The sequence below is a fragment of the Pimephales promelas genome, chromosome 21 (genome assembly GCF_988280905.1).
Source record: "Pimephales promelas chromosome 21, fPimPro1.hap1.1, whole genome shotgun sequence".
Classification (NCBI taxonomy): domain Eukaryota; kingdom Metazoa; phylum Chordata; class Actinopteri; order Cypriniformes; family Leuciscidae; genus Pimephales; species Pimephales promelas.
Window position 1 is genome coordinate 4,803,210 of NC_142789.1, and position 27,054 is coordinate 4,830,263.

General features: G+C 43.9%; 1 protein-coding gene across 10 annotated transcripts in view; it reads left to right on the top strand.

The window, feature by feature from the left end:
• atp2b2 (ATPase plasma membrane Ca2+ transporting 2) overlaps positions 1-27,054 on the top strand; it is a 204,053-nt gene that overhangs the window by 64,046 nt on the left and 112,953 nt on the right. For all 10 annotated transcript variants that reach the window (XR_016148527.1, XM_089125103.1, XM_089125110.1 and 7 more), the window contains exon 2: positions 20,294-20,844. Coding sequence is in view for 9 of the 10 variants with exons in the window: in XM_089125103.1 (XP_088981229.1) it covers positions 20,646-20,844 (199 nt within the window). In the remaining variant the exon portion in view is untranslated. The remainder of the gene's footprint in view (positions 1-20,293; positions 20,845-27,054) is intronic.

Sequence of the window (27,054 nt, forward strand, 5' to 3'; positions counted from 1 at the left end):
AGCAGAGACAGATTTAGCTGGGGACAGTTTCCGACCCGCTGTTGTTGAGTTTGACCGCTTCAGAATGAGTGTAAAGTTTGTTGTGTGGATGTAGATTACTCAGATCGTGTTCAGAGGACACATGGCGGTGACCTCCAGAGTCGTAGCTTCACTGCGACAAAACTGTGTTTTTGGATGCAGTAGGTAAGAACACGAGGGGGATCGCGTCCGTACCGAAGTCAGCTGAACCTCATTAATATGTCAGTTTCATAGCTGGTCATATATCATGTTCTATTACAGAGAATACTTGTTTTTAATATAACATACAGTCAAATCAAAAATTATTCAGACACCATATATTTTTTTTATTTTTATTTTTTTTTTTACTGGTGGGTGCAGGACACTTTAGTTCATTTATGTTAGGATAGCAAGGGGTCTGAATAATGTTTGGTTTGATGGTACGTGTTTAAAATATATATATATATATATATATATAAATGTGTATGTAAATACCTTTACATTGCTGAAATATGTCATGGTCATTTAGCATGTACTATTACAGAGAATACTTGTTATTAATATAATATATGTTGAAATAAAGGGATATAAATGATCTAAAATCTGATTTTCTTGTATGCAAAGGTTATACAAGTTTCAGACGGCGTTTATCTCACGCAGTAGGTGTCATATGTACAAGTGCTCAGCTATAAATGTGCGTCTGCTTTAATGACTGCAGAAGTTGCTGTGGATCGTCCTTCATTGTGCCGGCAGCGAGATGCTCGCTCATTACCGCCCCACGTGTGTGTGTGTGTGCGCAGTGTGTGTGCGTGCATTTGTTTGTGTGTGTGTGTGTGTGTGTGTGTGTATTTGATTGCAACTGTAGGGGATCAGGTTAGTGAATGTTGAGATCTGATGCGTCATGTGCCGGACGTTCATTGAGCCCACAGCTGGGCTACGACACACTCCCAGAGTCCACAGCTGGGTTACGACACACACTCCCCTAGCCCACAGCTGGGTTACGACACACACTACCCGAGCCCACAGCTGGGCTACGACACACTCCCAGAGTCCACAGCTGGGTTACGATTCACACTCCCCGAGCTCACAGCTGGGCTACGACACACTCCCAGAGTCCACAGGTGGGTTGCGACACACACTCCCCTAGCCCATAGCTGGGTTACGACACACACTACATAAGCCCACAGGTGGGTTACGACACATGCGACACACACTCCCCGAGCCCATAGCTGGGTTACGACACACACTCCCTGAGCCCATAGCTGGGTTACGACACACACTACCCAGCCCACAGCTGGGTTACGACACACACTACCCAGCCCACAGCTGGGTTATGACACTCACTCCCCGAGCCCACAGGTGGGTTGCGACACACACTCCCCGAGACCATAGCTGGGTTACGACACACACTCCCCGAGCCGAAAGCTGGGTTATGACACACACTCCCCAAGCCCACAGCTGGGTTACCACACACACTAACCGGCGCACAGCTGGGTTACGATACACACTCCCAGAGTCTGGGTTGCGACACACACTCCCCGAGCCGACAGCTGGGTTACGACACACACTCCCCAAGCCCACAGCTGGGTTACCACACACACTAACCGGCCCACAGCTGGGTTAAAATACACACTCCCAGAGTCTACATCTGGGTTGCGACACACACTCCCCGAGCCAACAGTGTGGTTATGACACACACTCCCCGAGCCCACAGCTGGGTTAAGACACACACTCCCCGAGCCCACGGCTGGGTTACTACACACACCCCCTGAGACCACAGCTGGGTTAAGACACACACTCCCCGAGCCCACGGCTGGGTTACTACACACACCCCCTGAGACCACAGCTGGGTTACGAGTCACACTCCCCGAGCTCACAGCTGGGTTACGACACACACTCCCCGATCCCACAGCTGGGTTACGATTCACACTCCCCTAGCCCATAGCTGGGTTACCACACACACTACCCAAGCCCCACAGCTGGGTTACGACACTCACTCCCCGAGCCCTCAGGTGGGTTGCGACACACACTGCCCAAGCCCACAGCTGGGTTAAGACACATACTCTCCAAGCCCACAGCTGGTTTACTGTACACACTCCCAGAGTCCACATTCGGGTTGCGACACACACTCCCAGAGCCCACAACTGGGTTACAACACACACTCCCTGAGCCCACAGCTGGGTTACGACACACACTCCCCGACCCCACAGCTGGGTTACAACACACACTCCCCGAGCCCACGGCTGGGTTACGACACACTCCCCGAGCCCACAGCTGGGTTACGACACACACTCCCCGACCCCACAGCTGGGTTACAACACACACTCCCCGAGCCCACGGCTGGGTTACGACACACTCCCTGAGCCCACAGCTGGGTTACGACACACACTCCCCGACCCCACAGCTGGGTTACAACACACACTCCCCGAGCCCACAGCTGGGTTACGACACACACTCCCCGACCCCACAGCTGGGTTACAACACACACTCCCCGAGCCCACAGCTGGGTTACGACACACACTCCCCGAGCCCACGGCTGGGTTACGACACTCACTCCCTGAGCCCACAGCTGGGTTACAACACACACTCCCCGAGCCCACAGCTGGGTTACAACACACTCCCCGAGCCCACAGCTGGGTTACAACACACACTCCCTGAGCCCACAGCTGGGTTACGACAGACACTATCTGGCCCACAGCTGGGTTACGACACACACTCCCCGACCCCACAGCTGGGTTACAACACACACTCCCGAGCCCACAGCTGGGTTACAACACACACTCCCTGAGCCCACGGCTGGGTTACGACACACACTACCTGAGACCACAGCTGGGTTACGACACACACTACCTGAGACCACAGCTGGGTTACAACACACACTCCCTGAGCCCACGGCTGGGTTACGACACACACTACCTGAGACCACAGCTGGGTTATGAGTCACACTCTCCGAGCTCACAGCTGGGTTACGACACACACTCCCCGAGCCCATAGGTTACGACACACACTACCTGAGCCCACAGCTGGGTTACTGCACACACTCCCCGAGCCCACAGGTGGGTTACGACACACACTACCTGAGCCCACAGCTGGGTTACTGCACACACTCCCCGAGCCCACAGGTGGGTTACGACACACACTACTTGAGCCCACTGCTGGGTTACGACACACACTACCTGAGCCCACAGCTGGGTTACGACACACACTCCCTGAGCCCAAGGCTGGGTTACTACACATACTACCTGAGACCACAGCTGGGTTACGACACACACTACCTGAGCTGATGCTTTGTTTTGCATGTAGGGACCCTGATTATGCTACCGTGTTAGTGTTGGGCCATTTTGAGCCATGTTAGTAGTATAAACTAGCGATTTTTATTTTCGTTACTCTATGCCCCATATACTAGCGTTATAAGCTAAACAGTTTTTAGAGATACAACTCTTTCCATTAGATAATCATGAAAACAAATCTCAGAGAACGGTTGACTGTGTACCGATGTGTAATTAGACCAAAGGTTCATTTTGCACCAGAGTTCTCCTTTTAAGAACAGATCTGTCAAATAGATAAATAGTCTATCTGTCAAATAGATAGATAGATAGATAAAAATGGTTGCAGCATTTCAAAAACATTCATGTCATGATATTCATGTCTTTCTTTCTTCAGCGGAAAAGAAAGAAGGTTTTTGAGGAAAACATTCCAGGATTTTTCCTCGACTGGGATCGTGTCTAGACTTTGAAGCTGCACTGAAACTCACATCTGGACCTTCAACCTGTTGGACCCCATTGAAGTCACTATATGGAGAAACATCCTGGAATGTTTTCCTCAAAAACCTTAATATTTTTTCAACTGAAGAAAGAAAGACATGAATATCTTGGATGATGTGGGGTGAGTAAATTAGCAGGATATTTTAATTCTGAAGTGAACTACTCCTTTAAAGGAGTAGTTCACTTTTCAAAAAACTTTTGCTGATAATTTACTCACCCCCATGTCATCCAAAATGTCCACGTCTTTCTTTCTTCAGTTGAAAGAAAAATAAGGTTTTTGATGAAAACCTTCCAGGATTTTCTCCAAATAATGGACTTAATTGGGAACCAAACAGTTCAAGGTCCAAGTGAGAGTTTCAGTGCAGCTTCAAAGGGCTTTAAACGACACCAGACGATAAATAAGGGTCTTATCTAGGACTCTTCAAGTCATGACTCGAAAAAAAGATTTGCTCATTTTGATGAACGAGTTTGAACAGGAAAGTCACGAACTCACATCACAGTACAGAGCAAGACGAGCATTTGTGCTTATAAAACTTAAACTTTGTTATTTAATTTTTAAATGGCCGATTGTTTCGCTAGATAAGACCCTTATTCATGGTCTGGTGTCATTTAAAGCCCTTTGAAGCTGCACTGAAACTCTCATTTGGACCTTGAACTGTTTGGTTCCCACTGAAGTCCATTATATGGAGAAAATCCTGGAATGTTTTCATCAAAAACCTTAATTTCTTTTCGACTGAAGAAAGAAACACATGGACATCTTGGATGACATGCGGGTGAGTAAATTGTCAGCAAAGGTTTTTTGAAAAGTGAGCTACTCCTTTAATATCATGTAGAAGTTTGGAGGCTCTGGTGCTTATGCTTTTGCTCATCCACTATCCTGCATTATGTAACCAAAAGGAGGACTTGGGACCCAAGGGTTTAGGGCAGTATTTGGGACACAAGAATTTTGTTTAATGCTATTAAAGGAGCAGTTGCCAACTTCTCTAACTAAAACTCAAGCAGACTTAGAGCAGGTAAATGAAATGTCTGTCATCATTCACTCACCCTAAAACCATATTTTAGCCAGCAATGCTGAAAATACACTATCATAAAAGTATATAGTTAATAATGCTATCAGTCAAACACAAAAGCCTCCATGTGACGTGTTCACTACAGACAGTGGTAATGTGTTTTTGTGACAGTACTTCAGCTGTTTTTAGCGTTTACAGCAACAAGCTACTTTTTTCAGTGGTGTAGCATGACAAAACATTGTTTTTTTTGTCATATTGAGTTGTTCCCGCAGTTTTATTGGCAAACAACCTGAGGCAATACAAAACAAGCTGTCTTTAACTTCTCTATCTCTCTCCCTCTATCTCTCACTCGTTGGGAAAGTCCCATTCAGTTTGTACAGACCATTCATTTGAACAAACTATAACATATTTAAAAACAAATGCACTTCTCAGTAAACTACTCTTGACTGTAATTGGACTACTTTGAGTATCTTATTCAGATATGGTTTCAAAACAGATTCCCAACATTGATTATAATGTCCTCCGATGTCAACTACATTAAAAAAACAAACATAATTTATAAGTAATAAGCTAATTTCTATCCTCTCTTTGAAAAAAAAAAAGTCTTGTAATCCTCAGAGTCTCTATGTTTTGCTGCTGGAGTAATCCTGTGTTGGAGACTCTCTCTACTATTTACTGCTAAATGACATTTGCAAATCGGTGGGCGGGGCTTAAGAGTCAATGATGTAGAAGTGGGCGTTGATCTTCTTCTTCTCTGTGATGTCATACCGAGACGAACTCCAAAACGAGTCCTTTCGGTAGCTTGGTTTCAATAAAAGCTGTTTTCGGAATAATGAGGAAGTTTTAGATATTTTTATAGTGCAATGACCTCTTATGCGTCAAAAGATCAAGGAAAATGAGATTTCTCAATTCATGACCCCTTTAAATGGAAGGAGGAGTAGGAACATCCTTGGAAATGGTGGCCAAAGGAATGCTAATATTGATTTTTCACAGCTGTTTGCTTGTGTTATGTTGTATTATACGGTTGAATGAAATATCCTCAACTTACTGGTAATTCTTCTACAGATTTATTTTTTTACAGTACAGTACTGAACAGTAATTGTCACGTTAGTCTGTAAATAAGCATTAGTGCTTTGGAAATGGGCTAATCTGCCTTAAACTGCCATAAATCATTTATCTTTTATAACTCATGACTCACAGAATGAAATATGATTCACGCAGCTGTTGTATAATACTTTCTTAATGGCGTCTGAACAGCTGTCCTTATTGTAAAGCCAGACGGCAGCGTGATGAAACGAAATGAATCGAGCCACATTGAAAACTTTACATCGCAAGAACCGTTACAGGCATTTCATTTACGTTTACCACAACCAAACAGCATGATCTCATCCAATCATGATTTACCATCTGTTTTAATCCGCTTTCATGCGAATATATTTCAGGCAAAAAACTGTTTACACTATGCTGAATGTAAATTGAGGTAGATACCAAGTATAAGTGGTAGATGCTGGTCACACAAAGTATAAATAACAGAAATATGCTGTTTATGCTAAAGGTAAAATATCTGAGCAGTGCTGAGCCTAAAATATAAAGCAAATGAATCTCTAGAAGTGCAGATTCATGGAGTTCACTAGAGTCGGGAGATGAATCCTGTGGACCAGATATAGCTCGGACACATCTTTAATATTTCATGTGTTATGGCTGATGTGTGTGTGCTTGCTTCGACACGAGTCCTGGATGATGTTTCAGAGAGCGTTTGCATAGTCAGACTCTGGATCAATATAGACAGATGGCCTGTCATGCTTTCTCACCGATGCCTAGAAATGACACACTTCAAGAGATTGACCTGGAGGACAGGAGAATGATTGACAGATGGTTAGAGACAAGACCTACTCAAACACCACTTCATTTGACCAAAGAGACTCTACATTTGAGGAATTTCACTACATTAGCCAGGCTTGTACTGTCCTGAATCTCACAGAACACACTGTGCAGAATACCTCGTCCCACAATGCAATTCAACTCAACTTGAAAGTCTTTTTCCAGTGTGTCAAATGAGACAAAATGTAAGTCATGAAAAAAAGAATTCACAGAAAATTGCTAAAAAATCAAAGCCATGTCTAACCAAGTTAATATCACAAAAATTGAGCTCAATGTCAAAGGATTAGTTCACTTTTGAAAAAAACGTTTGCTGATAATTTACTCACCCCCATGTCATCCAAGATGTCCATGTCTTTCTTTCCTCAGTCGAAAATAAATTAAGGTTTTTGATGAAAACATTCCAGGATTTTTCTCCATATAATGGACTTCAATGGGAACCAGACGATCCGAGGTCCAAATGAGAGTTAATAACAGTTTCAGAGCAGCTTCAAATGTCTTTAAACGACACCAGACGATGAATAAGGGTCTTATCATGCGAAACGATCGGTTATTTCAAAACTTATTCCAAAAATGTAACTTTTCTAAGGACTAATGCTAGCCTTGCTCTATTCTGTGAGGCGCGTTTGCAATGTCACGTAATACGTAATTACGTTCAAAAGTTCACGGGCGACGTAGCCGGAAGTACAGAATCAAAATCGTCCGACATCGTTGCTTTACCTTTTAATTCCTTTTTTTGTAAACGGCGTTTGAGTTGGTTTGCACGTTCAACCTATGCGTTCAACTTGTAAACACTGACTCTGTACTTCCGGCTACGTCGCCCGTGACCTTTTGAACGTAATTACGTATTACGTGACGTTACAAACGCGCCTCACAGAATAGAGCAAGGCTAGCATTTGTCCTTAGAAAAGTTAAATTTTTGGAATAAGTTTTGAAATAACCGATCGTTTCGCATGATAAGACCTTTATTCATCGTTTGGTGTCGTTTAAAGACATTAGAATCTGCATCTGAAACTGTTATTAACTGTCTTTTGGACCTTGAACCGTCTGGTTCCCATGTAAGTCCATTGTATGAAGAAAAATTCTGGAATGTTTTCATCAAAAACCTTCATTTCTTTTCGACTGAGGAAAGAAAGACATGGACATCTTGGATGGCATGGGGGTGAGTAAATTATCAGCAAACTAATCCTTTAAACTCCAAAACTGTTTTACTCGGAATGAATTGAGCGTTTAGTCCCCCTGTGTTTATGTGTCTATGTGGTGTTTTTAATACGCTTTAAGACACACCATGTGCAAATTCATAAGTCGACAGCATTGCTGAGCACTCTTCAAAATCGGTACTTTAAATCTTTTGACAAACTAAAAGACGTAAATTACATTTGTATTTATGCTGAATAAAAGGCACCGGTTGTACTGAATGTCAGCTTGCTTATTTTGCTCAAGATAAGGATTTATTACTTCCAAATGTCATGCAATATAGAAACGATGCTTCTAACCACAGGTCGAGAGCTGTCGTTCAAACCACACAACTTTGCGATGCTGTTTGCGAAACGTGATCACAGGCTTTTATTTTGAGGTAAAGACATCATAACTTCACTGGTGAAATTAGTCCATTTGAGTCGTGTTTCAGATGTGGTTCGCATGTCGATTTGAATCAATTTTCCTGGCAAACCCGAGAGACGTCCCCGCCCCTCCCCCGACACTGTGAGCATCTGCAAAGCAAAGGTGGTGCCTCTGCGGTGGATCAATATGCAGCGTCAGCACATCATGGACCCCGGGACGGTGGACATCTGAGAGGCTTCGACTGCGCGCCGGCAGAGGTCCACACACACACACACACACACTGGCGGCAGGAGGGAGTCGTGTGTGTGTTCAGGAAGTGACATGGCATCTGCTCTCTCTGAAACGGATCCCAGGCATCGTATTAAAGGGCAGCTCACCTCATGATCAGGAACCCCTCAACAAGGCTGCTTTTATTTTATAAAAAAAACTGTAATATTGTTAAATATTATTCCAATTTAAAATATTTGTTTTCTATTCTAGAAAGTTCGAAAGAACAGAAATTATTTGATAGAATAAAACACTTGGTAAAATTGAAATGTCTTTGTGTGGGAAGGAGGAGGCGGGAACCAGCGAAGATTCAAAGACTTTAAACCATAAATAAATAAACAAATACAAAACAGAGGTAAAGACAGCAGCCACTCATGGACGACATATAGTAAAACATAAAACACAACATGAATCCAGGCCTGGTCCTCTCTCACTCTTCACTGCCGTCCATTACGCTCCGAGAACGGTATGTCTCATCATCAGTCACGCCACCGGCCTCGTCCTGCTCGCCACAGTCTTTACTGTCACTTTTCATCAATTTAATGCGTCCTTGCTGTATAAAAGTGTTGATTTATTTTATCCCCCACCATAAAAAAAATTCCTACTGACCCCAAACTTTCGAACATTAGAACGGTAGCGCATAATGTTACAAAAGCTTTCTATTATACCGTAAATGCATCAAATTATTCGAGTAATTTCTGAAGGATCATGTGACACTGAAGACTGGAGAAATGATGCTGAAAATTCAGCTTTGATCACAAGAATAAATTACACTGTACTATATATTCATATAGAAAACAGCTATTTTAAATTATAATACTATGTCACTGTTTTTACTGTATTTTTGATCAAATAAATGCAGCCTTGATGAGCAGAAGAGACTTCTTTTAAAAACATTAAACGCGTACCGATCCGAAACGGAGTTCCTGAGCAGAAGCTCGGGTGTGTGGTTACATGTCTCACATGTCTGGGCTCTTCTGGTCTCGGTGGAAACAAAGGTCGATCACTCGAGCTGTGGTTTGTGTGCAGTCATGTGAGAGACTGGCGTGTAAATCCAGCACTACCCGCAAACCCTTGAGCGATCCATACTCCAAAAGACCCTGGACAAAGGGGGACTCGTGGGAAGAAAAGGCAGCGTGGCCCATCTCTTTACCCTTTACACACAAATGACTTCCAGCGGCACCCTTTCATCCGCTCTTCGAGATCTTCACATTCACTTCCCCTGATGCGGGATCGCAACACTATTAAAACTTGCCACGCGGACAAAGAAATCCTGTTTTGCAATTTTATGTTGAATTGTGTTTATGGAAATACAAAAATGACAATCATAATGTGGTTTCAAAGTGGGAAACACAAAAGAAAAAGATGCTGTTTTCCAACATAATGTTGTTGCATAATCTACAAGCTCATTTGGGAAAATGTCCTGAGTGCCGATGAAAAGATAAAAAGATATTTTCTTTTACAGAAATCGCTTTTTAAGGACTGCAAGAAATGTCTGGTATTATAAAATACATTTTTTTGGGGGGGTGGGGGGGCGGGGGGGAATTGATAAAATATAATGTAATCCAATAATGTATTTAAATGCAGTATTACTATCAGCTTTGGTTCTTTGATATCCTACTCGTCACTGCCCTGAAGCGCGAAAATCAGCCTTTTAAAAATCAAACGCCAAATGGGCTCCATCTTCATCGAGCAAGGAAATGTGAGTATTGCGTTTAATTTACCTCAGCTAAATAAGATATGTAATTATCCAAACACAACCTAGCTTTCATTTTCTAATGTGACTTTTGCTACGGAGCCCGATAAGTCTGTGGTGGAAAAAAAACAAAAAAACAATCAGTGTCGACAGTTTTGGAATCTGTCCGCTAGTTTATACTCACAAACTCTCACAAATTCTCAAACTGTTTCCTCACAAATCGTGCTCACGGATTAATAAACCGTACCCACGAGTTCCTATCCGGGCTCTCAGATTTGTAAACCCTCACAGAACTGCTGGCAACCGAAAAGCAGCCCCTTGTGGACGACTGCTGGCTTACCAAATAAAATTTAAAATACAAACAAAATCAGGCCTGTTCCTCTCTCGATCATCCACTCCGTCGTTCCCCCTTTATGTCTCCGCTCCTCCGTGAGAGATGAGAGACCGGTGTGCTTCGCAGGTGCTGCTCATAAGCAATCGCACCACCGGCCTCGCGACTTTCTCTCACGTCCCTCGGCCGTCCTGCTCACCACATACCTCCATCACCCCTCACAGGCTGGGGGGTACACCCGAGACTGTGCCTACTTCCCCCCTGGCGGCGGCAATCCCTGGGGGTATGGATCGACGAGTCGAGGGAAACGGAGACGGAAGCACGAGGAGCCATCAACGCGCTGCCATCTTGTCCCTCACCAGCTGGACAATCTCCTCCGCGGTGCCCGGCGGCGACGCTGGATGGCCCTCGGTGGACACCTCGACGCTCCCCCGCCCCCGGTGGACGGCGACGGCAACCTCGGGTGCCTTGGGCACACGGCAGGAGTCCCCCGCTCCCTGCTCCTCCCCTTAACTGGCGGATGGCAGCAGGCTCCGGCCCACGGCAAGCGGCGGTGACTCCTCCTCTCCCTCCCGGAAGGAAGCCGCCCCTCCATTTCCCAGGCAGTCAGCGGCGAGCTTGGGCGTCCAACCGGCAACGCACCCCAGCGCCCCGCCTCGAGTGTCCATGGCCGCGAGTCCCCCACTCCCTGCTCCTCCCCTTATGCGGTGGACGGCAACAGGCTCCAGCCCACGGCGAGCAGCGGCGACTCGCGCACCATGCTCGATATGGCACCGCGGATTCCCCACAGCGGCGAGGACCCACGGACAGCGCGTTCCTCCCTCTTCCCGGGTTTCGGCACCAGTGTAGCAAGGTTCAGGGAAGAAGGAAGCAGGAACCGGATAACAATCAAAAAATAAAACTTTATTTAAATGAAATTAACAAACAAAATACCTGCCAGCAGTCCCTCACGGAACTGCTGGCTACCGAAAATAAAACTACCGGCCAGCAACCCCTCACAGACGACTGCTGGTTTACCAAATAAAATATAAAATACAAACAAAATCAGGCCTGTTCCTCTCTCGATCATCCACTCCGTCGCTCCCCCTTTATGTCTCCGCTCCTCCGTGAGAGATGAGAGACCGGTGTGCTTCGCAGGTGCTGCTCATTAGCAATCGCACCACCGGCCTCGCGACTTTCTCTCACGTCCCTCAGCCGTCCTGAGTTTTGGCGTTTATGTGAGCATATACAATCGCTTAGTACAGCCGTAGCTGGTTTTAGGTCTACCATGGCTTATAACTCAAATTTCAATGGAGAAATTGTTTCTGTGGTGTAATGGGTGGTTTTCTAGAGAGCTATGGGTGATTAGGGTGTTCTAAGTGGCTACTATGGTGTTGCTAGACAGTTGCTAGGGCATTGCTATGTGGTTGCTATGGTGTTATATGTGGTTTCTAGAGTTTTATGGACGGTTTCAATGGTGTTCTGGGTGATTTCTAAGGTGTTGCTAGAATATCATAGGTGGTTTCTGGGGTGTTCTGAGTGGTTGCTAGGGTGATGCTAGGCTGTTGCTAGGGTGTTATGGGTGGTTTCTAGAGTGTTATGTGTGGTTAGGGTGCTCTGGATGGTTGCTGTGATAGTTGCTAGGGTATTGCTATGTGGTTGCTAGGGTTGTTATAGGTGAATGAGAGATGTTCAGGCGGGTTGTGAACCGAATTAAATGTTCTCGTCTCTGATGTGCTGTAGTTCTCTGTGACGGTCTGATCCTCTCCACTCTTCATTACCGGCATCATTAATGTCTTTCCTCAGTTCACACAGAGCAGGGCTCGTCCTCACCGCGTCGATCAGCAGGGAAGATCAGGATCAGGCTTTCTAGAGCAGATTATACTGTACAGTTACAGTAGGGGGAGAGCTTTAAACACAGCTTCTGAACTTACCATCCAAAACTACAGCTATACATCAGCAAAGCCAGCCGTCCTGCACTAAATACCTGTGTTGATGACTGTATTGTGACAACCACACACACATATGACTTGTCTTATAATAGTTTCACTAGCATTTGAATGTCATACAGTAGTACACTAATGTAAAAAAAAAAAAAAAAAACTAATTTTAATTTCTTTGATTTATATGCCTGAACGAATCAAGTCACTGTGAATCGAGGACATTTTAATCAAGTGCACTTGATATTGCCTCATTTTGCTCAGCTGTACAACTCTCTGAGCAGTACAATGTGAAAATGTTGTAATATTACACCATTAATCACTGAAAACTGTAGCTTGTTACTTTGAGCTTCCATCAAACACAGTCAAAACAGTGCCAGGTAACATCGTAATGCAACCCATAAAGCCTGATTTAACATGTAGAGGAACATTTGAGCAAAAAATGACATGTTCCTGTTCATTTACAACAATTAAATGCATCTCATTAAATAATTACAGACTGGCATTAATAATGAAAATGCCTGCACTTCCTCGGATTGCTCTAGCATGTCAACTATTATATTACTCATCTGAGGATGGCTTAGGAAAGAGGAGATACTGAGAATGAGATACTGGTCAAAGAGAGCAACCCAAAGCTCAGACTCGAGCTAGACAGACACTTTCAGAAAACATTTTATTATGAAGTCATTCAAATCAATAATCCCATCTCCCCTGACTAATGTGTATAGATAGGAGGCCTTTATTAAACAGAATAAATGAAATGAAAGATAGAAAATGTCCGTCCTCTTAAGGACAAATGAACAGCAGTTTCATTTAAGCATTGTGTATGAATTGTACTTACTTTCTCACAAACGCATCACTTTGTATTTTTCGTTTTCAGATGCAAATGCTGAAAATATGTTTTGTATTTACTTTTTAAAGTAATTGCATTATTGAAACACTAGTACATTTTCTTTGTCACTGAATTATTACTATGTTTTTTGCAGATTTTATGAAATTATTGTATTGAAAAAAATGGGGGTGGACAAAGTGATAACAGAGTGGAGAAAATAACAGGTATAAATGGTGTAAAGAAAGATTACTTTTTTGATTTTTTTTGACTATTGATTTTTATACTGTTTTAGGTTGAGGAAAATTCTGATATATGGTGGTTGAGAATGTGTTAAAATGTCTCAAAGTATTATTTTTATTATGCTTAGAATTCAAATAGTGTTATGTATGACTAAGACATGTTTAAAATTGATATTGTTCAACATTTTAAGGCAGAAGATGGCACCGAATATTAGGCCTATATTATATTATATTATATTATATTATATTATATTATATTATATTATATTATATTATATTATATTATATTATATTATGTCATGATCAATCTTTTCAAAAACAAAAGCTTTAAATGTGTTGTGTGTGTGTGTGAACGGCTGGTTTATGTTCAGTCATTAGAAGGATTAATATGATCCTCACCCACAGGAAGACTCTCTGCACTGTATAATGAAGGAAATAAAACAGACAAAAGCTAATTGTCCGCTGGCATTTTTCCCGACGTCTGCAGTAAAACTTTGAAACTTCTCGCCGAAGTTTAGTGGACTTCCTGAAGGTCTGAAGTTGTGTGTGACTTACTTTGAGCCTGTTTACGTTTCAAACACATCATTTGTCTTTGTCACTCTTTCTCTTTACATCCATAAATCAGAAGTTAATTAGGTGCCCTTCTGGAGGGTTGTGTGTGTCGCCTCGTTTATAGTGAGAGCATCTTGTGCTGAGGGTAATATCTTCCTGAATGCATTGTTGAGATGTCACATGTCCTGGGCTGCGTTTCCCAAAAGCATCGTAAGCCTAAGTTGATCATAAAAACAATCGTACGAATGATCTTAATATTATGGTTTCCCAAAAGCATCGTAACTTAAGTAGCACTTGAAAATCTTCGTAGAACTACAAGTGCTCTGGAGTAATCGTACATCCCCAAGTGCATCGAAGAAGACAGAGTTATGAGGTCACCTGCAGGACAACCGGCAGATTACACATTTATCTAGATTCAATAGATTACACTGCAACGTAAGTAGCCTATAATATGATTGTACACTTTGTTGTACTCGTATTTTGTTTAAATGAATAAATTAAATAAGTAGAAAGGGAAGAAATACACATCTAAATTAAAATAAGTAATCTGGGAAATATGCTTTAAAGACCGGGCAAAATAGGGATGAATTAAAAAAAAATCTGTCAATGACTTGCTGACGTGCACGAAAACCGGCCATGAATGGGGCATTTCTCGCGGACCTCCTTCCCTGACCTTTGAACACGGTTGCAGTTAGATTGCAATGTGACATGTCCTTCCGGATGTTTTGTTTTTCCTTATTTGTATGGTGTCCTTTAAGGCCACGTTTACAGAAAGCCGGGTATTTAGCAAAACGAATATTTTCCCCCTCTCCGTTTTCAAAAATAACATCCTTTACACACCCGCATAAGTACGCCGTCGAGCGCCATCATAACTATGCCAAACCTATTGGCGGCAGTGTAGGGGTTAAGGATAAAGCCATGCAAGCCAATCAGAATACTGGAATCGACAAGAGAGAACCTAAAACGCCGTTTCTCCCAGTTTACACGGCAACACAAAACCGGCGTTTTCAGAAATCTGCACTTTGGCCGGAGTTTTTCGAAATAATCGTTTTCAGCGTTTTCGTGTAAAAAAAAGAAATATCTGCGTTTTCCCATCGTGTAAACGGGGCCTAAATCTGTTAAAAATAAAATCTTTGTTTCCCTCTATCTCCTCTGGAAGGGCATTCATTTTATCTTTTTGAAAGGTAGCCTATCTTCTCTTGTTTTTTTTTTGTTGTTTTTTTTCAGCCATTTTGTCAGCCAGGGTTGCGTTTCCCGAAAGCATCGTTAGCCAACTATGGTCGTAAGTTCCGTCGTTACCAATAGAGTTCAATGGAAATTGCGACCAACACGCGACCATAGTTGGCTAACGATGCTTTCGGGAAACGCACCCCTGTGTAGGTGTTTTATATCCATATAGACTTGTCTTGATTTCTAATCCACAACAAATGACGATTATTTGGTTAAACGTTCAGAATCAACCCGATCTCACGACCAAGTCGTACGAATTCGACGAATGATTAAAAAGTGGCTAATTCGTAACAATTCATACGACCTCACTCGTACGAATTAATACGATTTTGCTAAATCGTACATATTTTACGAATTGGCCAATTCGTATGAATTCGTACGAATGACCTACCCCTTACCCCGCCCCTAAACTTAACCATCACGTGGGTTTAGACAAATCGTACGAATTAGTACGAGTGAGGTCGTACGAATTAGTACGAATTAGCCACTTTTTAGTCATGCGTCGAATTCGTACGAATTGGTCGTGAGATAGTGTTGTTCAGAATACGACTCCATATAAGGTTATATTTCAGCACTTCGCGAAAGAATAGCTAAAGTAGTACGTAGAACGCATTCTCGCACGTTCATGTTAAGTGCATTTTTGGGAAACGCACGTGGCATTGCTGCGATCGTTCGTAACCTTGCACGTAGAGAGCGCTCTTAAGGGCTAAGATACATTGTTATCGGGAAACCCGGCCCTGTTGGATAGTCTGTTCGTTATGCAGCGTTGAGTTTCGCAGTGCTGATGTGAGAGGATCTGTCAGATGCACATGTATTATAACCTGTGTAACTTCTGGAGGACTTAAGTTAAGTTATGTTGGGACTGGACTGGATAATGATTATTCCTGAAGGCTCATGGGAAGCAGGACCGAGCCTTACAGGAGCCACTCGTTCCTTTCATCATTTCACCAAGAAACATATTGTCCTTGTAGAGATTGATTCTGACAGATCCACCACATTCGTCAGCATGGCCAGGCTTCACTAATACATGAGGTGTCGTGCTGTTTTACGAGCCATTTATACCCGGAGCCTGGAAATACTGACTGTTTTGACAACATGTTATTTTGTTCCTAACAAAGATGTTCTCTGAGAAAATATGCAAATGTTTCTCTTTAGAAATGCCATTGATTATCTGTACCGGCTGTTTAGTCTTTCAGATTCCGTCAATAATCGCACGTCTCCTGATTCATTGTGGTTGGGTCAGGCTGTCAAAATAGCTGCCTTCAATTTTTAAGTACAATCAACTCGGATGTTTAAGTCATTTCAACTTAAAGGGTTAGTTCACCCAAAAATGAAAATTAAGTCATTAATTACTCACCCCCATGCTGTACCAACCCCGTAAGACCTTCGTTCATCTTCGGAACACAAATAAAGATATTTTTGATTGAATCTGAGGGCTGTATCACTCTTCCATAGACAGCCTGAGGGACTGCCTCTTGACGGCCCAGAAAGTCATTAAAAGAAAAGGTTTAAATATTCCATGTGCCTACAGTGGCTCAACTATAACTTTATCAAGCAACGAGACTACTTTTTGTGCGAAAAAAAACGTAAATAACGACTTTATTCGACTTTCCATTACTTCCTTATGGGCGCATGCGCGAGAACTGAGACGAGACCGTTCTTCTTCGACTACTTTTTGTTACCGGCTGCTCACCGCTTAGGAGTTTTACCGCCCCCTACCGTATAAGATGACGTACTGATATAGCCGGAGGCGCAAAACGTTCTGTTTACAAGCAGTACGTCATCTTATACGGTAGGGGGCGGTAAAACTCCTAAGCGGTGAGCAGCCGGTAACAAAAAGTAGTCGAAGAAGAACGGTCTCGTCTGAAAAATATCTTTATTTGTGTTCCGAAGATGAACGAAGGTCTTACGGGGTTGGTACAGCATGGGGGTGAGTAATTAATGACTTAATTTTCATTTTTGGGTGAACTAACCCTTTAAACTGATTTAAAAATGAGTAGAATCTTGTAAAAAAAGGAATTTGCTTAACTTACTTTGATGAGTTAAAGCAATGTAAAAACTTATTTATCACATCACTTTTTTTACAGTGTATATAAACAGGGCTTGACATTAACACCTGCCAACAAATGCATGTGTGTTTCAGCCGTGTAACGCAGTCACTCCTCCTCTCTACTTTGCCGGGTTAAATTAAAATATCTGCATGTATTGAAGTAAACACTGTCAGTTAAGTTATAAGTGTTCGTAAACAGTTGAGAAATAAAATGTATGATGTGTGACAGTATAATGCATTAGGTCTTAAAGTGACAGCAGCCTAATAAACCTGCTGACAAATTATGAGATAATATTAACAAGATCTATATGGCAGTTTTTCCCCATAGTAACACTTTTAAAATTGTGGCTAGTGAAAATGCTGAGTGGGTAGTAAGCCACTAACCACAGTGACTGGAGAGTATAGCTGTGTATAAACTATATTTACTAGAAACTACTTGCTTTGAAGCGGTCTGAAACTGTACAAAAAGATGCTTTGTTGAAAAAGTACTTAGCTATAGTACTAACCAAAAGAAGTTAAATACATTGAAGCTACTAAAGGGGACAATATGTTTATCTCCATGTATCAAATTAATCTATTTAATTTAGCAATTAGAGCATTTATATGGCCCCAAAATACATCAGTAATGGGTGACAGGAAACTGAACTTCATTTTGATTCACAATTCATTAAATACGTTAAAATTATTTGCTCTACAATCTCGCAAAGCAATTGGCACAATACAACATGATGCACCATGCAGTGGTGACGGGTTTTGTCTTGATACACTGATTTTAGTTTGGAAAAGTGACACTATTTGTGGCTTTGTGTGATTCCAAACACCAAATGTGATGTGAGAATTTGCCATCCAGGATGTATCTACTTATTGAGCTTAAACAGTCAAATACACACACAATGATGTAAAAATGAGTATTCATGTAAACAAAGTCAGTTACAAAACCGTATTCTGGACAAATGTGGGCAAAATAGTTTTGATTTATTGTTTTTTAAAAAATACTTCCCTTGATCTGAGCGGTACAAGACTTGGCTACTTTTCCTAAGTTTGCTTCCTGAACACACACAATTTTTTTTTGACTCAATTCTACAGTGTTAAGTGGGTGAAAACAAAAACTCCTTAATCTTGTATTTGGGTCAAAAAATGGGCACCCATAGAAATGAATGGGAAAAACTGTAATTTAGAGCATTCTTAAATAAGCCAAAATAAGACAGCAAAGTCACTTCATCTTTAGGGTTTAGCTCTAAGAACTTATTGGAATGATATTTTAATGTAGTTAAAAAAAATAAAAACATAAAAATAAGCATAATTTACATCGAAAATATGGTACTTTTTGAAGTAAATAAATTCAAAAATACCCCCAAAATTAAAAAAAAAAACACCATGAATGGATAGACAAAACTTTATCAAAGACAGTGATATAACATTTATATTAAATAAAAATTAGGATCACACCTGAATCCTCTGTGCCCACATTTGTCCACAATTACAGGATTAAGGGCTATAAAGTGAATACGGTTTGAGGGCTATGTGTTCGTAAACAGTTGAGAAAGAAAATGCATGTGTAACAGTATAATGGATCCGTGCATTAGGCCTTAAAGTGACAGCAGCCTAATAGTCTGATAGTTGACAAATTATGGCATTTTTTCCCTATGGTATCGATGTGAAAATTGCGGCTAGCAACCTTAGAAAACTACTAGCCACAGTGGCTGGAGAGTTAATGTCAGTCCCTATGCATAAACTATATTTACTAGAAAGCGGTTTAAAACTGCACAAAAATGTGTTTTTTTGAAAAATGACTTATAGTACTAACCAAAAGAAGCTCACTACATAGAAGCTACTAAAGGGGACAGTACGTTTATTAAATTAAACTATTTAATTCCGCATTTAGAGCATTTATGTGGCACAAACATATGTCAGTTATGGGTGACTGGAAACTAAACTTCATTTTGCTTCAAAGAAAGAAGGGGTTAAACTAATTTATTTAGAAGAGCAAATATGAGCTCGCTCTCACTCTTAGAAGAAAAGGTTCTATATAGAACCTTAAAAGGTTCTAAAGCGCTACGTATTTGGAAGGAACCCCTAAAATGCAATGCATGTGAATGATCACAAAATTCAAGATATGGTGGTTAAAAAATGTAATTAATCAATTCAGTTTTTATCCTCGAAAAATCTGCATGATTAAAATGTGATATTAATTTACTACAACAGTTTATAATATATATTTATAATAATTTAATAACAACTACAAAATGTTGCACAATAATGTAATATAATAGCCTTTAAAAAACCTTTGTGCCATAAGGGTTCTTTCTTGTCATTATTGAACCTTTTTTAGCATAAAATGTCCTTTAGAGTTGAGTAAAAAACCCTATGCTACACATATAGACCCCTTTTTTCTAAGAGTGAATGCTATTGGCACAATACAACAGGATGCACCATGCAGTGATGAAGGGTTTTTGTCCTGATACACTGGAAAAGCGCCACTATATGTGGCTTTTCCAAACACCACATGAGTTAAATGTGAGAATTGCCCTCCAGGACGCATCAGTCCATAGTTAGCTAGTATTCAGATTGTGCTCTATGCAGCACAAATGCATTAGAATGGATGAATTATATAATGTTTTCCCATCGCTAACCCCCTCCAGCGAGCCTTGCTGCAGTGTGGGATGCATCGCCCGTGTTTCTCTCTTTAATGTGCACTGCGGTCTCGCTCGGATCACACGAGCCGCGGAAACACTCACATGTCCCTTTAGCATCGACACGGCTGTGTGTTGAGCAGAGAGAGAGAGCGATCAAACGCATGTGATGACGAGGAGAATCACAGGAATAGATGGACACCCCCATCTCTGTGTGCGATTGACGACACAATGCTTGTTCTGCACACACCTCTGAGAAACACTCACTCTCACTCTCTCTCTCTCTCTCCCTCCCCTTCTGTCCCCCTCTCTCTCTCTCTCGGTCTCTGAAGGAGTAATGGAGCGGATCAGCATGTAGACAGCATCCGACTGGAAGCAGGTAGAATGGGAAAGCACGTATGGAGAGCCGCCGGTCTGCAGCCCTGGTGAATGTCCTCGGGACCGGGATCTTTCCGATGGCTGTCGCGTCCCAGTTCGCATAACGCAGAGGATCTTCAATTTGCAGACAGCGGACCGGATCTGTTTTTTCCTCATCCTTCTTCTCTCTTACCTTCTATTCTCTCGTGCATTTTTTTTTTGTTGTTGTTTATAGACACCTGTTCTCCAGCCACAGATGGGACTCCTCTGACCGTGTGTCTCATTTCAATCTCAATCCGTTTTTAAGAAAAGCAATACTCAGCCATCATGGGGGACTTGACGAATAGCGATTTTTACACCAAGAACCAAAGAAGCGACAGCAACCATGCGTCGGGGTTTGGCTGCTCTCTCATGGAGCTGCGTACCCTCATGGAGCTCCGAGGAACCGAGGCGGTGGTCAAAATACAGGAGGACTATGGAGGCGTCGAGGGAATGTGCCAGAGGCTGAAAACCTCACCGACAGAGGGTGAGTGTGTGTCGTTTCATCTCAAGCTAAACACTGTCATCCTGCATGAACTCACACACTCACATACCGAGACGCTCTTTCAAATCATTCCCATATCCCAGTTCTTCTCTCTTTAATCCTGCTGCTGACGCTGGTTGGCTGAGTTATTAACTCGGATGTTGAGTGTGTGTATGTCGTTTCATCTAAAGCTAAACGCAGTCATCCTGCATAAACTCACACACTCACATAGACTGATGCTCTTTCAAATGTCCCAGTTCTTCCTGACATAAACTCACATACTGGGATGCTCTTTCAAATCAGTCCCATATCCCAGTTCTTCCCTCTTTAATCCCGCTTCTGACGCTGGTTGGCTGTCTTGGGGAGTTATTAACTGGGATGTGTCTCCCAGGCAACAGCGCAGGGGTCAAACTAAATTTGCTACTTTCTACAGTGATAGTGTTGCTGGGTAGAAGAAGCCATGCATGCTTCGCTGTATGATGTGACTACAGGATCTGGTCCATTTCATTGGAAATCAGTTGCATCACCTTTAGGGTGGAAATCCGCTCACTTGCATCCATTAGAAAAATGGTATGATTGGCGTCTTGGTAACACTTTACAATAAGGTTCATTAGTTAACTACCATGAACTAAGAATGAACAATACTTCTACAGCATTTATGAATTTAATTTCAACATTTATTAATATCTTATTCTTATAACATCAGTCAATGCACTGTGAACTAACATGAACTAACAATGAACAGCTGTATTTTTATGAACAAACATTATCAAGGATGAATAATTACTGTAACAAGTTTGCTCATTTTTAGTTCATGTTTGTTAATACATTAACTGATGATAACTAATGAACCTTACTGTAAAGTGTTACCGGTGTGTTCATTGAATTTGACTTGCCAGTGTCTGTATTATCCAGTTCAACATCTGATCTTCTCCGATTATATGCGTTGACACAGAGCTGTGTGTGATATAGGAGATTATGGTCTTATGATGAATAATGTATTTTTATACGCAACCATATTGTGCATCTAAAGCTTGAATGCATTGGGGTTATAACAACATTGGAATTCACTGTCCTTCAGAAAATGTCTTTCCCATGACAGCACAAGGGCACTAGATGGATAGATCTGGAGGAGAGCATAATCTTGTCTTCTCTGCAAACGGTGTGTTTGGTGTGAGTGTTATACATGTGTAGTGTTTGCTGTGAGTGTTATACATGTTTCGGAGAGCAGGCTGTTGCTCGGCTCGGCTGGACTGACTCTGACACCTCAAGTGTGACACGATAATGAATACAAATGGTCACATCTAGTCTTGTTAATAAGCTGAACAGTTAGAATTTCTCTCTCAGGACACAGCAATGAGTGTTTAGCACTATCATACAACATCAGGGATTCGTTCTTCAATTTCTCACCGGCCCATTTTATCCTTTTATCTACAGTATTTATTTATAGTAAACCAGAGGAAGGCAACATTTAGTTAAACTTGTATCCCTATTTGATGATCTCCAACTCCAAGTTCACCTCCGCCAAACAAAAAGTACAAAATACTCATGTATTACCTGAAGAAACCAATTGACCTATGGCTAAGCCACTCACTCAGACAAACAGTCAACATTCGGGGACAGGCGCTATGGCAGCTGTCACAGTAAGAGACATTTCACAGGAGGCAATTGGTGATTTTTGGAGACAGAAAGATTATATATCATCTCACCTAGTCACCTAAAGGGCCTTAACTATGCATTTGAGGGTTATATTATTATTATTTTTTTTTGTTGAGAAGCTCGATGAAAAGCTTCAGCTCCAGGCAAAAACTACACTGTGTACTGGTCACAGTGTAAACGTGATAAACCGCATATTGTTGCCATCACCGTTTGGTGCTACAGTATTTAAATGAATCATTCAGCACAACATTGTTAACATTTGTTATCTCGGTTATTTACAGATACGTTAATGAAGCTAAGTGGCATGATGTACAACGCAGCTAGAAGCTAACATCAACGTTTTCTAATGTTAGGCTAACGTTAGCCTAACGTTCTGTTAGAGATTTTAAAGATAACGTTCAAATACGTTGTTGACTTAACTTAGAACAGATGTAGACTTACTTGTTTTATTTATCCACGTTTAGTTGGTGTTGTGTCTACCGCATAACTTAATCGCATAACTTAATCCAGAGCAGACACATATCTCTGTTGAGATGATTGGGATTGGCTCATCACGTTTGAGGGTGTGGTTTAGCCATAGGTCAATTGGAACTGAAGAAAGTTGTTATTGCGTACCTCGGCCTAACAAGGTAGACATCAACTGATCAACCGTTTGGACCAGCTTGAACCACGTTATGCCCAACTTTGCTGAGTGGCAGAAACACTGAGCGGCAGAAACACTGAGGGGCAGAAACACTGAGCGGCAGAAAAACTGAGGGGCAGAAACACTGAGCGGCAGAAAAACTGAGCGGCAGAAACACTGAGGGGCAGAAACAATGAGCGGCAGAAACACTGAGGGGCAGAAACACTGAACGTCAGAAACACCAAGCGGCAGAAACACTGAGGGGTAGAAACACTGAGCGGCAGAAACACTGAGCGGCAGAAACACTGAGCGGCAGAAACACTGAGCGGCAGAAACACTGAGCGGCAGAAACAATGAGGGGCAGAAACACTGAGGGGCAGAAACACTGAGCGGCAGAAACACTGAGCGGCAGAAACACTGAGCGGCAGAAACACTGAGCGGCAGAAACACTGAGGGGCAGAAACACTGAGGGGCAGAAACACTGAGGGGCAGAAACACTGAGGGGCAGAAACACTGAGCGGCAGAAACACTGAGGGGCAGAAACACTGAGGGGCAGAAACACTGAGCGGCAGAAACACTGAGCGGCAGAAACACTGAGGGGCAGAAACACTGAGGGGCAGAAACACTGAGGGGCAGAAACACTGAGGGGCAGAAACACTGAGCGGCAGAAACACTGAGCGGCAGAAACACTGAGCGGCAGAAACACTGAGCGGCAGAAACACTAAGGGGCAGAAACACTGAGCGGCAGAAACACTGAGGGGCAGAAACACTGAGGGGCAGAAACACTGAGGGGCAGAAACACTGAGGGGCAGAAACACTGAGGGGCAGAAACACTGAGGGGCAGAAACACTGAGGGGCAGAAACACTGAGCGGCAGAAACACTGAGGGGCAGAAACACTGAGCGGCAGAAACACTGAGCGGCAGAAACACTGAGGGGCAGAAACACTGAGCGGCAGAAACACTGAGCGGCAGAAACACTGAGCGGCAGAAACACTGAGCGGTAGAAACACTGAGGGGCAGAAACACTGAGGGGCAGAAACACTGAGGGGCAGAAACACTGAGCGACAGAAACACTGAGGGGCAGAAACACTGAGGGGCAGAAACACTGAGCGGCAGAAACACTGAGGGGCAGAAACACTGAGGGGCAGAAACACTGAGGGGCAGAAACACTGAGGGGCAGAAACACTGAGCGGCAGAAACACTGAGGGGCAGAAACACTGAGGGGCAGAAACACTGAGGGGCAGAAACACTGAGCGGCAGAAACACTGAGGGGCAGAAACACTGAGCGGCAGAAACACTGAGGGGCAGAAACACTGAGCGGCAGAAACACTGAGGGGCAGAAACACTGAGGGGCAGAAACACTGAGGGGCAGAAACACTGAGCGGCAGAAACACTGAGGGGCAGAAACACTGAGGGGCAGAAACACTGAGGGGCAGAAACACTGAGCGGCAGAAACACTGAGGGGCAGAAACACTGAGCGGCAGAAACACTGAGGGGCAGAAACACTGAGCGGCAGAAACACTGAGGGGCAGAAACACTGAGGGGCAGAAACACTGAGGGGCAGAAACACTGAGCGGCAGAAACACTGAGGGGCAGAAACACTGAGGGGCAGAAACACTGAGCGGCAGAAACACTGAGGGGAAGAAACACTGAGGGGCAGAAACACTGAGGGGCAGAAACACTGAGCGGCAGAAACACTGAGGGGCAGAAACACTGAGCGGCAGAAACACTGAGCGGCAGAAACACTGAGGGGCAGAAACACTGAGTGGCAGAAACACTGAGCGGCAGAAACACTGAGGGGCAGAAACACTGAGCGGCAGAAACACTGAGCGGCAGAAACACTGAGGGGCAGAAACACTGAGGGGCAGAAACACTGAGCGGCAGAAACACTGAGCGGCAGAAACACTGAGGGGCAGAAACACTGAGCGGCAGAAACACTGAGCGGCAGAAACACTGAGGGGCAGAAACACTGAGCGGCAGAAACACTGAGCGGCAGAAACACTGAGGGGCAGAAACACTGAGGGGCAGAAACACTGAGGGGCAGAAACACTGAGCGGCAGAAACACTGAGCGGCAGAAACACTGAGGGGCAGAAACACTGAGGGGCAGAAACACTGAGCGACAGAAACACTGAGCGGCAGAAACACTGAGCGGCAGAAACACTGAGCGGCAGAAACACTGAGGGGCAGAAACACTGAGCGGCAGAAACACTGAGGGGCAGAAACACTGAGCGGCAGAAACACTGAGGGGCAGAAACACTGAGGGGCAGAAACACTGAGGGGCAGAAACACTGAGCGGCAGAAACACTGAGCGGCAGAAACACTGAGGGGCAGAAACACTGAGCGGCAGAAACACTGAGCGGCAGAAACACTGAGGGGCAGAAACACTGAGCGACAGAAACACTGAGCGGCAGAAACACTGAGCGGCAGAAACACTGAGGGGCAGAAACACTGAGCGGCAGAAACACTGAGGGGCAGAAACACTGAGCGGCAGAAACACTGAGGGGCAGAAACACTGAGCGGCAGAAACACTGAGGGGCAGAAACACTGAGGGGTAGAAACACTGAGCGGCAGAAACACTGAGGGGCAAAAACACTGAGCGGCAGAAACACCGAGGGGCAGAAACACTGAGTAGCAGAAACACTGAGGGGCAAAAACACTGAGCGGCAGAAACACTGAGCGGCAGAAACACTGAGGCGCAAAAACACTGAGCGGCAGAAACACCGAGGGGCAGAAACACCGAGGGGCAGAAACACTGAGGGGCAGAAACACTGAGGGGCAGAAACACTGAGGGGCAGAAACACTGAAGGGCAGAAACACTGAGCGGCAGAAACACTGAGCGGCAGAAACACTGAGCGGCAGAAACACTGAGCGGCAGAAACACTGAGGGGCAAAAACACTGAGCAGCAGAAACACTGAGCGGCAGAAACACTGAGCGGCAGAAACACTGAGGGGCAAAAACACTGAGCAGCAGAAACACTGAGGGGCAGAAACACTGAGGGGCAGAAACACTGAAGGGCAGAAACACTGAGGGGCAGAAACACTGAGCGGCAGAAACACTGAGCGGCAGAAACACTGAGCGGCAGAAACACTGAGCGGCAGAAACACTGAGCGGCAGAAACACTGAGGGGCAGAAACACTGAGCGACAGAAACACTGAGCGGCAGAAACACTGAGGGGTAGAAACACTGAGCGGCAGAAACACTGAGCGGCAGAAACACTGAGGGGCAGAAACACTGAGCGGCAGAAACACTGAGGGGCAGAAACACTGAGCGGCAGAAACACTGAGGGGCAGAAACACTGAGGGGTAGAAACACTGAGCGGCAGAAACACTGAGCGGCAGAAACACTGAGGGGCAGAAACACTGAGCGGCAGAAACACTGAGGGGCAGAAACACTGAGCGGCAGAAACACTGAGGGGCAGAAACACTGAGCGGCAGAAACACTGAGGGGCAGAAACACTGAGGGGCAGAAACACTGAGGGGCAGAAACACTGAGGGGCAGAAACACTGAGGGGCAGAAACACTGAGGGGCAGAAACACTGAGGGGCAGAAACACTGAGGGGCAGAAACACTGAGCGGCAGAAACACTGAGGGGCAGAAACACTGAGGGGCAGAAACACTGAGGGGCAGAAACACTGAGGGGCAGAAACACTGAGCGGCAGAAACACTGAGGGGCAGAAACACTGAGGGGCAGAAACACTGAGGGGCAGAAACACTGAGCGGCAGAAACACTGAGGGGCAGAAACACTGAGCGGCAGAAACACTGAGGGGCAGAAACACTGAGGGGCAGAAACACTGAGCGGCAGAAACACTGAGGGGCAGAAACACTGAGGGGTAGAAACACTGAGCGGCAGAAACACTGAGGGGCAAAAACACTGAGCGGCAGAAACACCGAGGGGCAGAAACACTGAGGGGCAGAAACACTGAGGGGCAG